Genomic DNA, 13,891 nt, shown 5'->3' with positions numbered 1-13,891 from the left:
AGTTCTCTGTGTTTAAACATGAAGTCTTACAAGTTAAAGATTCATTAACGTCCTTGTACATGTTGAGAATAATTCACTAATAGAGACGAATGTGCTAAATGCTTTTTATTTGGTGGTAGCCAGTATAAGTTGTTTTATTGTGTATTAAAATTTCAACACTGATGTCATTGCTTTCTATTTTGTCTTTAATTGCCAGGTTAGCCATCATCCACCCATTTCTGCCTGTCACTGTGAATCCAAGAATTTTGTGTTTTGGCAAGGTTTGTGTTTCAATTACAACCTAAAAATCCAATGGATTGTCTTATGAAACAGTTTCTAGTTTCCAAAAGTGCATTGTACTCAGTTTACATTTCCGCCTTTGGAACTTAGAGAATGTTTGTAATCGGTGCCAAGTTCAGTTTGAGAAATTAGGTTTCCCGGTTTAAATATTAAACCATGTTATCTTAGAGGGAAGAGATGGTTTAGGAAGCAGGCCCCATGGAACAGCAGGGCTCCCTGCTGACTGTGCCCACTCGGGGCTATCACTCCACCTCATTGTGCCCCCTTGTCCGTGTCTATAACATGGAGATTTTATCTGCTGCCCTCCTGCTTCCTGAGGTTGTGCAAATACCTCTTACTCCCAAAGGACGGCTCCACAGCACATCACCCGTGGTCACATCTATTAAATGTGTAAATATTTCAGTGGTTTCTGGTCTTTAACTCATTGAGGGGTTCGGATTGAAGTCTATTTTATCAATGCCCATTGTTCGGTCAGAATGTTACAAACTTGCCTAAAATAAAATGTTTCTAAATTCCTTTAGAAAGCATATGTGACATTAAGTATGAATAGTTTGTCTATGTCTGGAAGGTTGCTTCACTCCCATATATACTTCCTCAACCTGAAAACAGAGTGATGGAACACTGTAACTGCACTTTATTACAAAGTGGGGAAATAAATCATGTCTTGGTCAGACACTTTGTGGAGGCAACAACACTAAGCTCCCTTAGTGCATTAAAATGGGTCCAGGTGTTTTTCACGAATGCACGGGTAACCCAGGTTTCCACAAGGAAAGCACAGGTGAGGTGGAGCGCTGGGCCTGGCCGCCTCTGCACCAATGTGACAACCTGTTCATTAAGTCCGTCTCACCTCCTCATAGTCTTGCCTATTTGTATCTAGAGAGTTTATTTTTGTATTGTTCTCCCAAATTATACAGCTATTTAAATAAATGTAAATATAAATCCATAGTGCAATTATTTTTGCTATACAACTCATTTATATATAAAAGCCATTTTCACCATCTAGCTAAAATTTGTAACATTACCTAGACATTAAAGCATAGTACAGTATACAGGGGTTGGCAAACGTAGGTTAAATTACCAACCATCATTACCTAAAAGGTAAATCATAAGCAAGGCTATGAAATAGTAACAAGAAGAAGAAGACAAATAATATAAATCAATAATGCAAGAATAAACTGTGTTTTGCGTACTCACAGCCATAAGCCTACTTTTGCCCACCCTGGTGTGTGTGTGCCACGTGCACACATGTTATTCCCAGCTCCTTTCCAGTCTTATTAGTTGACAACAACCTGTGCTATGCGGACATACAGGTAGTAGCTTTTTTTGGTTCATGGTTTATCTTATCACTTTTGGCCATGCTCAGGAACCTGCCGTGTTAAATCAACAATGTAGAATCAGTTGTACTGACAAAGTTCTTTGTCAAATGTGAAGTGTAATGTAAATGTTAGTTTTTACAGAACAAATCACTAGCTATGGTGTGCATGTTTCTTATCCACTGTCTGTACCATTTAGATATCAGATGGAAAAACAAGTTCTGGGGGAAGTCGATGGAAATCCTGCCTGTGGGAACACTGAATGTCATGCTTCCGAAGTAGGTTTCTCTCTTCATCCTTTTGGTCTCTTAACTGCTTTTCAAAGTCAGAAATGGGCCTTGGCTGGTGTAGCTCAGTGGATTGAGTGCAGGCCTGAGAACCAAAGGATTGCAGTTTGATTCCCAACATATGCCTGGGTTGCAGGCCAGTTCCCAGCAGGGGATGCACAAGAGGCAACCATACGTTGATATTTCTCTCCTTCTCTCCTTCCCTTCCCCTCTAAAGATAAATAAATAAAATCTTTATAAATAAATAAATAAATAAATAAATAAATAAATAAATAAAATCAGAAATGGGCATTTGAAACCCTAACAGGGGTGTCCAACCTTTTTCCAACCTGGTGTCTGTGGGCCACACTAGAAGAAGGAGAATTGTCTTGGGCCACACATTAAATGCACAAACACTAATGAAAACTGATGAGCAAAAATAGGGTTTTAAGTATATTTACAATGCTGTGTTGGGCCTCATTCATGGCCATCCTGGGCTGCCTGCGGCCTGCAGGCCATGGGTTGGACACCCCTGGTAGGAGATACTGAGGGCCTGTTTCCCAGTCAACTTTACGAAGGTGATGAGAATGTTCCCCCACAAAAGCAAATGAGAACTTTAGCATATGTATTAGCACTTACTATTTATCTGTTCACATCCTCCATTCATCAGTCAACACCAGCTGCCTACCTGTCCCAGTCACCGTGTCAGTTTGCATTTTATATGAAAGATTTTTTTAACCTATTTTTTCTATATAATTTGTAATTTTACTTTGAGTTAATCTTAGATCCATGGACTATTTTCAATTTCGAAGTTATGGCTGTTTTCAAATTAATTGAGGCCAAAGGCTTGATTGGTTTCGTTTCTGTCTTCCTTTGGTTGGTTTGGTCTGGTTTGGTTTTTGTCTATTTGAATGACAGGATTTGCTGGTGGATTGGATATGGAAGAAGGTGGGGAGGGAGAGGAATTCCCAGAACCACAAAATAAACTTTCGATATTTGCAGACTCAGCCCTGGCTGGTGTAGCTCAGTGGATTGAGCGCAGGCCTGCGAACCACACGATCGCGGTTCGATTCCCAGTCAGGGCACATGCCTGGGTCGCAGGCCAGTTCCCAGCAGGGGACTCATGAGAAGCAACCATACATTGATATTTCTCTCCTTCCCTTCCCCTCTAAAGATAAATAAATAAAATCTTTTTAAAAAATAAATAAATATTTGCAGACTCATAAGGAAGAAAGAATTTTCCCCGTGGTATCTATTGTGCCTACATCATACAAATTCATAATCATTTTAGAAATTTAGAAGCATTTTTTTATTTTGAAGTAACATTTTATTTGAAAGTAGACATAACATGTAAATGTGATTTAAAGGTGTGCCATCTTATTGCTTGGCAGAAATTCTGTAACCTCACTCCCCGGAGTTTGCATTGAATATGTACTGCCTTAGTTACACATGTCAGTCTTTTCCCAAAGAATTATTCATGACCTAGTGAAACTCAGTTGGAGCATTGTCCTGTAACGGAAAGGCTGTGGGCTCGATTCCCAGTCAGGGCACACCCCTAGGTTGCAGGTTTGATCCTTGGTCCAGGTGCATACAGGGAGGCAACCAATGGATGCTTCTCACTCTTTCTTCCTCTTTCTCTAAAAGCAATTAAAAAAAAAAGTCCTTGGATGAGGGTTTTTTAAAAGGAGAAGAAAATGAAACAATGTCCTCAGAATAATTTTTCTTAAACACATGCGGCATCTGCCTCTCTGTTCCCTGGAATCCTTCCACAAAGGCCCCCCGCCTGCAGGGTGAACCCAGATGCACTGGTGTGTCTCCAGGGCTTCCCTGCTCTGCCCCCTCACACCTTTCCGCCTTGCGTCCTGCCACACCCACACACCTGGAGCACACCACTCCCAGGTCCCCAGGTGCTCCCTTCTCTCTTGGCTTCTGGTGCTTCTCCTGGCCCTCCTCTAGCAGGTCTTTCATGGCACTCAACCCGCACTGCAGGCAGGACCCCCTTCCGCTTCCGTGTTCCCATGGTGCTCCCTCATTCTATCTTAGTGTAAGTATTTGTTGCCAAGTCCGTCAACCCCTATCATACTATTAGCTCCAAGAGAGCAAGAAATAAGCCCTGTTCAACTTCGTAGCTTTAGCACCTAGCCCATAAAAAGCACTGACTTCTCCCTTAAATTACTGAATGATGTCATAAATGTCCTTGAGCCCGTAGAAACTTTCAACAAAGAAATGAGAGGGGAATGAAGGAAAAGGAAGCTTTGGCCAAAGAACACTTTCTTTAGTGGAAATAGCAATATATGTGTGTGACTTTCACTGTTTCTAACCGGCGTTGTGTTTTCCCCAGGCATGGAGATTGCTACGTGTGGAATAAAGTCACCACGTGCATACACAACATTCTCAGTGGAAGGAGGTGGATAGAGCATTATGGAGAAGTAACCATTAGAAATACCAAAAGCAGTGTTTGCATTTGCAAACTCACATTTGTCAAGGTAAGTAATATCTACAATAGTAAAGAAAAAGTAACATAATATGCTTCCTCTGAGGAGGAAATAAAACAGTTACCTTAAACAGCCTCAAGTAAGTCTATCCCGAATTCCTGACACATAGGAGCATGTTAGACAGGAAGGCAGACCAACGTGATGACGTTACTCAAGACCTACAGACTTCTGAATATGTGGAAGTCAAGAAAGGCACCATCTCAAAACAGAAAAAAAAAAGAATTCTTCTCAAAAAAATTTTTAAGCAACCCATCAGTAGTTCATTAAGTGAAATTCCAGAAAACACTTCTTGCCTGTGGCAGGTCTTGTTCACATTTCTCTGTCTATTCCTGCTTGATTAGAACATAATTTGAGTGATCTATTTTAGGGACCTCATGATGCAATTGTCTCTTTCTGAGGATGCATGTAAATGATGGCGTCCAGTCACTACTAGCCTACCCAACTCTGCCACTATTACAATCCAAATTAGTTCAAGAAAAAAACATTACCTTTACCCACAAGAAGAGATGTCTGGGAGAGACGTGCCTACAGAGCCCTGTTTTCCCGTGTGTGTGTGTGTGTGTAGGGTGTCGCAGAGTTCGTGGCCCAGGAACCCTACCCGCCCTCTCCACCTCCTCTACTGCTGGTCTCATTCTAATGTGCTAGGAACAGGTACCATAATACTCAAATATTAGAATCTTAATACTCAAAATTTCCTCTCTTGGTCGTGTTCATTTTAATTGAACGGATCTATTTTAGCTGAAAATGTTTTTCTTTTTTCCCTTCTTTAAAAAAATAGATTCATTAGGTGGCTCAGAACTGAAGAGCCAGGATCATTACTTGCTCTGAGTGATGATGGCGAATGTATGCGTTTAGTTTTGTAGGCTGTGAGAAACTTGGACTCAGGTCTGCCCCTGATAGATGCAGAACTTGGAGCAAGAATCCAAAGTTCCTATTTTTTTTTTACCTTGACAAATACATACCTTTTGTATCAAACCCTGTGAGGCCAGATCGGACACTCCAGAACTTGGGCTGGAACCCGGGCAGTACAGGAGAGCCCGCCCTGGCCCTGCATCTTCCCCGCTGGCTGCCCACCTACAGCTCTGTCCTGCCCTGCAAGGGGCCTCACGTACCCGGACCAAGTCCAGCCCCACTGTCAAGCTCTGCCCCCACCCCCTCAAAAAGCCACGTCAGGCCTAAAGGTTCCCACACTGGTGGGTGGCCTGCCTGTCTATGAATGAATCCAAAGAAATGGCTTGTGCAGGCCATGGAATAAGCTTAGAGCCACCTGGACAAAACACTGTGGGCCCTGCATACTTGGGGCCTGGTCTAGGATGGGGGCCCTGGGATCCAGTTGGGCAGATTCCCACAGGCTTCTCACATTTGGGTGAAGAGTGTGACTGGAAGAAGGCAGGGCAGGGTCCTCGTGATAAAATGTAGCCATTTACAGAGACTGTAAAACGTTTTTCACAAACTACTTCCGTAGCACTGCCTGCTGAAAATTATTAAAAATCCATGAGCAAAAGGAAAATTCAAGATAGAAGGATCTAAGGAAGAAATTACTGACCTATAAACTAATTTTCGGTTGGGATAGAAAGGAAGACTTTCTGTGTCATGCCACCTTGCGATCCCATGGGATAGAGCTCATTTCTTAAAAGTTAAGAAAGCCGCCCTTCCACGCAAAGCATTATGAGATAGAGTTTGGGAAATGGTTCAAATAAGAAACTTCGTAAGAAAGTTTTCCATGTGGAGATTCTAGGGTTTGGTGTTCTTTAAGAGACCGGGTGATTTAACTGGGGTTCGGTTTTTCCAGGTGAATTACTGGAATTCTAATGTGAATGAAGTCCAGGGCGTTGTGATGGATCAGGAGGGGAAGGCAGTGCACCGGCTGTTCGGGAAGTGGCACGAAGGACTCTACTGCGGCGTGGCCCCCTCCGCAAAGTGCATCTGGAGACCAGGTGAGACCCGCCTCAGCGTCTTGCCTCAGGAGGCCCCCATGCGTGGACCGACGGGGAGGGAGTGTCAGGTCATCCCGGGTGGTCCGCCTTGTGGTGTCTTCCGTGGTGAGATGGACAACCCAGATGCTAAGGCAGTTGTCATTGTGTGTATACTTGACATGTAAATTATTGCCCCAATATTTCATAATAAGTTATAAAGTTCAAGTCCAATCTAACCACTGGGATTCATGTAAAAATCACTCCAAATGCCTGCATTTCAGTGCCTACATTTCCAAAGCTAAGTATAATTACCAAAGAGTGTAGTTAATTGAAATACGCAAACTCAGAACCTTACTCGTGTTATTTATTGTGTGTTAACAAAACAAAGGGAAGCCTGTAAACATCTATAATCCACAAATTCAACAACTTATCATAGTTAACTGATCTCTTCACTTGAACACCAAAAAGGTGTAATATGTCGACATTTTCTAAAACGCATCAAGGAAATTCTGGAGATACACTAGCATGTAATTGAATGTCAAGTATAAAGAAAACAAGTCTCCATATGCCATTTATTTTCATTGGAATTTTGTCAGTTAAGCCCTAACTTTAAAATTAGTTGTTAGTTTCTTAAGGGACCTCAGTGTGCATTTGAGTTTCCAACTAGTCCAGTGGTTAGTTCATTCTGCAGGTATTTATTGAGGACTAGCTGTGCGTCGGGCTTTGCTGTGGGAGCTTGAAATATATTAAAGAGCAAAGTATGCAAAGTTTCTGCCTTTGAGTTTAGTTTAAAAGGGTCAATAAATATTAATTTAGATCTGTATCTTTTTCTATTCCAAAAGGAAGTGAAGTGCTTCTGGTGAAATCTTAATGTTCATAGCTAATCACCCTGGCATTTGCCTACCTAACTGAATATTTAAGAGAAAGATGATAGTGTAGTTTAGCCAGCGAAGACCGCTCTATATACAAAACTTTGTTTTAAAGGCTAGATTGTGTTAAATACATGAGTCTCTCAGTTCTGATCATCAGCCTAAAGCCTCCCACCTAGCAAAATAAAAACAATTTAAATCAATTGAAAAAAAATATCATCTAATGTTTACGACTACAAATTTGCTGATAGTCTGGGCATTCATTAAACACCAGGGTTAAGTCAGTTTCTGCAAATGTTTGAAACCTCTTTGCCTCTCACGGTAGCTTGCTGGCCTCATTCCAGGTTCCTTGCCAACCAACTATGAGCTCTACTATGGCTTCACAAGGTTTGCCATTGAGCTCAACGAGTTGGATCCTGTACTGAAAGATCTCCTCCCACTGACAGACGCCCGGTTCCGGCCAGATCAGAGGTGAGCATAGCGGTGGGTGGCATGTGAAGTGGACACTGGGTCGTGGACACTACACATGTCATCGAGACTCATTTTCACTACATTTATTTATTTGTTTATTTATTTATTTATTTATGGGTTTATGTATATGTATTTATTTATGTTTATTGAATCACACATCCATTCTTTTATTTACTCAGAAACATTTGTTTTCTACCCTGGGTAAAACAGTTTTGTCATAGGGTGGTTAGAACAGGGGATTAGCTCAACAAAAAATTTTCCAACAGAAGATGACACAGATTTTTTTTTAAATTTCCCCTGACCCCTAAACTTACCAAAGGTCTGCAAATTCATGAATGCTATCTCGACTAATTACAGAATCACTCCTCACCCAGTGTTTGTGTTTGCTTAATTCTATCACTCTGAAGCATGGAATACCGTTTGAACTGGAGAATAAGATATAATAAGTCACAGGGACAGTGACTTATTATAGGAATGCTTTTAGTTAAAGACTGGGGTTTGCCCCATGGTGTGGGTCCCACAGGCTGTGGGGTGTGCTCAGAATACAGTGCCCTTAATACCTTCGGGTTCTTACTTTTTATTATTTTAATGGAGCTCTGTACTTGTCTCCCATTCAAGTATTAACCAGGCCCGACCCTGCTTAGCTTCTGAGATCAGACGAGATCAGGCACGTTCAGGGTGGTATGGCTGTAGACTGTACTTGTGTTGCTCATTCCTACAGAATTAATTTTACTTTTTCCAAAACCTTTATATGTCATACAAATTCCGTGCAAGATCTTTTCCTGTTTCCAGTGTGTTCGTGGCTTTTCCCGTCCCCTGCCAGAATGTTCCAGGGTTGAGCATTCTGCTGTCCAGCTCCTTTAGATCCCTTCTCTCTCTAGAACACGCTGCCTCACTTTCTGAACAGTCATGTGTATCAATAGGCTTCCTGTACCGTGTGCATCAGGTTGTACCCCTGTGCTCTGCCCTCATTTTGAAATTGAAATATTTGCAAGACACCATTGGGTCTGCTTTTTCTTTCTCAATCCTACTTCCATATTTTCTTTCTGAATTTCATTTACCCTTCATTTCCCTTCTGTGGCCTTTGTAGTTTTCTCCAACTGTTAACTCTTTTAAAATCAATTTTTCTCTCTCCAATAAAACAAGAAAACGCCTTCCCTCTCAATCTGTTCTAAAAGAAAACGGAGAACAGCCGGTTACCATCCTCCGTTCTGTGGCCCTTAGCAGGTGCTTTTTGATCAGATGGACAAGGAGCACAGCCTGGGACTTCACGTTCTACTAATCCCGGACTCCGGTCATCCTCAGGATGTCCATTTGTAGAGCCCTAGACAGTACACAGCGGGGGGAGGGTGTGGGTGCGGGTGGAAGAGGATATGGGGGAATAAATGGTGATAGAAATAAATTATTGCAGGAAGGAAAGAGGTCATCCAGGCCAAAGCACTCACCTTGCACTTCTACCATTGTGTTTCCATGTGTTACCATTGATTCAGTTCACATACACAAAAGTGTTCCTGATGGCATGCAGGGGTGGTGTGTCCTGGTGTGGAGTTTTCTCCGCGTGTTACTGTTTACTACACTATTCACAGCAACCAGAATGGAATCTTATATAAATAAAATCATTTTTAATCAGAAAAGAGGATGGTATGTCAAAAGATTGACTGCTTTCTGCCTAGATTTCTGGAAGAAGGAAATCTGGAAGCTGCAGCGGCAGAGAAGCAGAGAGTGGAGGAACTCCAGAGGTCTCGAAGACGGTACATGGAAGAGAACAACCTTGAACATATACCAAGATTTTTTAAGTGAGTCAGTTCATTCCCATAGCAAGTTCCTGTTTTGCAAATGATTGCCACAAGCAATGAGCAACTCCAGCTAGAAAGAAAATGAGGGACAGTTTAGCATCCAGGGAATGAAAAGGTGGGAAAATTAAATGGATTTCAGTGAATGGTTTTGGCGTTGAAAATATTGAATCAGATTCTGCACTTGTGAAAAGTTCTTGTAGGCATAAAAATCAATTTTTCTTACCAGCTCTTTTCTTTTCCTGAGCAGCAGAAAGGAGTAAGGGTCTTAAACCCAGAACACTCTGTGTCCTTCCTCCCCAGCCTTCCAAATGAGGGAGTCTTGTTCCCACTCCCCGACCAAAGATGGGATGGGAGCCCTCTGCCCACCGGGTCATCCTGGCTTCGTTAGTCTTTAATTTTATCTCTGGCACCTGGAGCTTGTGTCCATGCACATTTGGTCCCTGTGGGGTGAGGCAGTGGGGGCCTATTCTAGGACTGTGTGCGGGGTTGTGTGTACATCACACGGGTTAAACCACAGCTTCCAGAGCCAGGACAGATCAGCTCAGAATAACCTTGCCTCCAGCACAGCTGCTGTTGCATGGCTGCCCTGGGTAGGAATGCAGCGCCACCCTTTCAATATCAAAAGTGTGCCCTTGGCCACAGCCCTGCAGAGACCCTTAGAGCCCCTCAGTGCATACTTCCCCCAAAGTGAGGCAGAGACCATGAGTGTGGGCCTGGAGCTCCTTGTTACAGTGCAGAAGCTCCTCGTACACACTTTGAGGCACTGCACTTTCCAGCTGTACCTGAAGGTGGTTTTTTTTCTTGTCCTTGGCCCCTCTCCTCATGACCCTGTACCCTCTTCCATATCAAATGTTTAACGACAAAAATGATTTCATTTCTGGTCAAAAATAGTCAAGTCACCAATAAACAGAGAGGGCACCACATGGCTTACAAAGGGCTGCTTCCATGTCTTGTCTCCCAGAGAGGGTCCAGCAATCAGGTCACCTCGGCGCAACTTGTGTCTAATGTTGATTTTTCTATTTTCACAGAAAAGTGATTGATGCCAATCAAAGAGAAGCCTGGGTTTCTAATGACACCTACTGGGAGCTACGAAAGGACCCTGGGTTTAGCAAAGTAGACAGCCCCGTTCTTTGGTAACCTGGGAGTGTAGAGCTAGCCAACATATCCCGCTCTGAATGAATAAGTAACTATGCACAATTATGTTTCTTAGAGCTCCGCGTGGTTTCTGGGTCGACTGAACACCGACCGTTTGCTTTTCTATTCATCTTTATAATGACGTTCAGAAGTGCATTAGACAAAGCCCCTGGCCACTTTTGGATCCTTTCTGTTTTGCTGCAACCATATTCCTTAAAAAAAAAAAATCACCCTCCTCGAAAAGTGGAATTAAAGGAGCAGAATATAAAATCCAAAATCTGACAAGTTTATGAAGAAAAACAAGCCGTAACTGGTGCTCGAAGTTGATCCAGAGAGTTGAAAGCAATGTGACACAAACCATGCGTCGGGTCCTTTTGCCGGAGGCGCCATCCCCTCATCATCGGAGCCCCTGGGTCACGGCATCCGGTCAGCTCGGATCCGAGTGTGCCCATTGGATGTGGAGTGCTCGTGCTGGCCTTGTCCGTGAAGACGTGATGCTTCTCAGAGCCTGTTCCGCCCGCCCGCCATTGTTCATGCCTTAAAAAATGCAAAGATGTACAATAAATTGTTTTTTAAATGTGTGCTCATAGGTTTATGTGAAGGACAGATCTTTTGAATCATGGCATGGTTCACTTAGTGGGATCAGATCAGTTAGGAGTCTAACTTAAATGGATGGAAAAAGCAGAGTGTGCTTTCCTTTGACACTTCGGTCACTGTATCATATGTCTGAAGGGCAAGGAAGAAACAGTGTGCTGGGTAGATTTCTGTATCCACATTGCTTGTCCAGTTCCTGTCCTTCGTCCAGACAATAAACCATCCCTCTTCCTCCTAACCTCACCGTGTGCCCTAGTGTTTGTCAGTATCTGTATTTGATATGAACACTTGGCGTCAGTGTTAAAACCTTGGAAGGAAATAACGGAGAGCTGATGGGCTTTCTGGGTGGGCTCAGGAGCACTGTAAACGTAACTGTTCTTGAGTGAAGCACAATGTAATACTCGTTACTGTCCTCTGCCCAACCCACTGGCACCAGAAGCAAGAATGCTAGTAGCTAGCAGCTTATTTGCATTGCTTAAGTGAGTTCTATGCAAAATCATATTTTACATTTTCATCAAGTGATTCTGTCACGATACATGATCATATATTAGGTATATACCTTGCTGTTGGCAAAGATGTGAAACTTAAATAAGAAGTCTGTGCATTCCAACAGAAAGTCGGGGAGGGGGGCAGAAATGCGTTTCATGTACTTCAGGTTTGTTTTTCCCTCCAATACACACAGAGACCTCTGTAGGTGCTGCGTTGGTATTCCTGAATATCTGCACCTAGGCAACTACCCAAGTAATTGTATGTTAAAGAAATCTCTCCAGAGGTGAATTATAAAATTACATACATTTTATTCTTAGTTAGGTTTTTATTCTAGATCCTTGCCATGAGGTTTGAAGTGTCATTTTAAACTCTGATAATGAGGTTACTAACATTTAACATTTTGTTAGGAGGTGTTGACTTCAGTGTTATTTCTCAGCAAAGCTTTCCTAATAATGGCTAATCTATCAAATCTACACCACTCCTGAGAGCATAAGGCAAACTGAAGTCTCTACTGGGTGGAGCCAAAATCTTAGCTATCCTAAAACTCGTCCCTCCTTTGATCCAGGGTGCCGCGTTCTGCATGCAGTGTGCATCAGTTCAGGATGAAATGTCATTCTCAAGTACTTCATTGCCAGAGCTGCATGTTCCATCGAAGCAACGCCCTGTCTAGGTTTCTTGATGCCTTTTTTTTTTAAAGATTTTTTTATTATCTTTAGAGGGGAAGGGAAGGAGAGAGGGAGAGAGATATCAATGTATGGTTGCCTCTCATGCATCCCCTGCTGGGAACTGGCCTGCAACCCAGGCATGTGCCCTGACTGGGAATCGAACCACGATACTCTGGTTTGCGGGCCTGCGCTCAATCCACTGAGCTACACCAGCCAGGGCTTCTTGATGCCTCTTAATTCCCATTTTAAATCTATAGGTGGCTCGCCCTGTGGTAGTAAAATTTTTCCCTTTACTTTTCTGCTCATTCATCTTGACTCTCTTTTCTTTGCATTGGAATTCTGTTAACTCCCTCATAAAATTCTCTTCTCCCCCAACTGATAAACCATTTAAAGTGGTGCTGGTTTCTACTTACTAACACGTCCCTGAACAGTCTCAAAATATTTCACCAAAAGATAAGAAAAACATTTTGCAAAGTAGAGGTATTCTGGGTAGATAAATAGGAAAGCGAGGCGTTGGTAACCAATGAACCTATCAATCAGGCAGCTGGGAGAGGACCCAGGAACCCTCAGGAAACACCTACTGTTTGGACTGTAATTGAGAAAAAGAATGACTAGTGGAGCAGACTTTTACTAGATAATGACTTCAAGCAGTGAAGTAGGTAAGTGAATATTGGTCAGCGCTCACCTGAAACTCTGCTTAGGATTTTAAGATGAGAATGAGGAGATCAAAATGAATTAAAATGACACTTTATAATATCCCAGACTTAAGATCTCTTTTAAGATTCAGACTTCTTGACTAGACTTCCAATTCAAGTGGCCAGTTAAACTTTAGATAGTGCATGCGCTCCAATGATACCAGATTCACAGGTCTCCACATCACAGACTCAATGTTGTGGCTTCATTCCTCCATTTCACTTATGTTTTTCTCTTTTTTAAATTTTTTATTTAATTGTTGTTCAAGTACAGTTTTCTATCTTTTACTCCCATCCAAGCTCACCCACCCATCCCTCCTCACCTCCCTTCCATTTCCACCTCCTCTAGTTTTTTGTCCATGTGTCCTTTATACTTGTTCCTGTAAACCCTTCCCCTCCTCCCCTGAAATTCCCTCCCCTCTCCCCTCTGGTCCCTGTCAGCCTGTTCTCTATATCAGTGTCTTTGGTTATATTTTGCTTGCTTGTTTGTTTTGTTGTTTAGGTTCCTGTTAAAGGTGAGATCATATGGTATTTGTCTTTCACCGCCTCGCTTATTTCACTCAGCATAATGCTTTCCAGTTCCATCCATGCTGCTGCAAAGGGTAGAAGCTCCTTTCTCTCTGCTGCTTTTTTTTTGATTGACATGGTGGTTATAGAATTATGAGACTTACTCTGTTTGGAATTTTCATCTGTAGAAATTTGGAGCTTTTGAGACTGATTTGAACAGTAAAAGGATAGAATAAGTATTAGATCACTCTTGAGAAAACCTGATTTATTTTTTAGAATTTTACATAAGTCTCATTGCAAGGGCACTTTCCTTGGTTGTTTTCCCCTAAAACAATCTAGAGTAGAAGAGGACTTAGTAAATCTTTATACCTCCCCCATGATTTATTCATAAACTCCTTAAGCAGT

The 13,891-nt window shown here is 42.3% G+C and overlaps 1 protein-coding gene across 7 annotated transcripts in view; it reads left to right on the top strand.

The window, feature by feature from the left end:
- Positions 1-10,766, top strand: part of OSBPL6 (oxysterol binding protein like 6) — a 197,277-nt gene extending 186,511 nt beyond the window's left edge. For all 7 annotated transcript variants that reach the window (XM_037044372.1, XM_037044374.1, XM_037044373.1 and 4 more), the window contains 7 exons: positions 197-260; positions 1,792-1,870; positions 4,200-4,344; positions 6,146-6,290; positions 7,483-7,609; positions 9,283-9,405; positions 10,434-10,766. In XM_037044372.1, coding sequence (XP_036900267.1) covers positions 197-260; positions 1,792-1,870; positions 4,200-4,344; positions 6,146-6,290; positions 7,483-7,609; positions 9,283-9,405; positions 10,434-10,542 — 792 coding nt within the window. In that variant the 3' untranslated portion in view covers positions 10,543-10,766. The remainder of the gene's footprint in view (positions 1-196; positions 261-1,791; positions 1,871-4,199; positions 4,345-6,145; positions 6,291-7,482; positions 7,610-9,282; positions 9,406-10,433) is intronic.
- The last annotated feature ends 3,125 nt before the right edge of the window (positions 10,767-13,891 follow it).

The sequence above is a fragment of the Sturnira hondurensis genome, unplaced genomic scaffold, assembly GCF_014824575.4.
Source record: "Sturnira hondurensis isolate 20B ecotype Veracruz unplaced genomic scaffold, ASM1482457v3 Scaffold0004136, whole genome shotgun sequence".
Classification (NCBI taxonomy): Eukaryota; Metazoa; Chordata; class Mammalia; order Chiroptera; family Phyllostomidae; genus Sturnira; species Sturnira hondurensis.
Note: the sequence above shows the minus strand (reverse complement) of the source record. Positions and strands in the feature narration are given on the sequence as shown.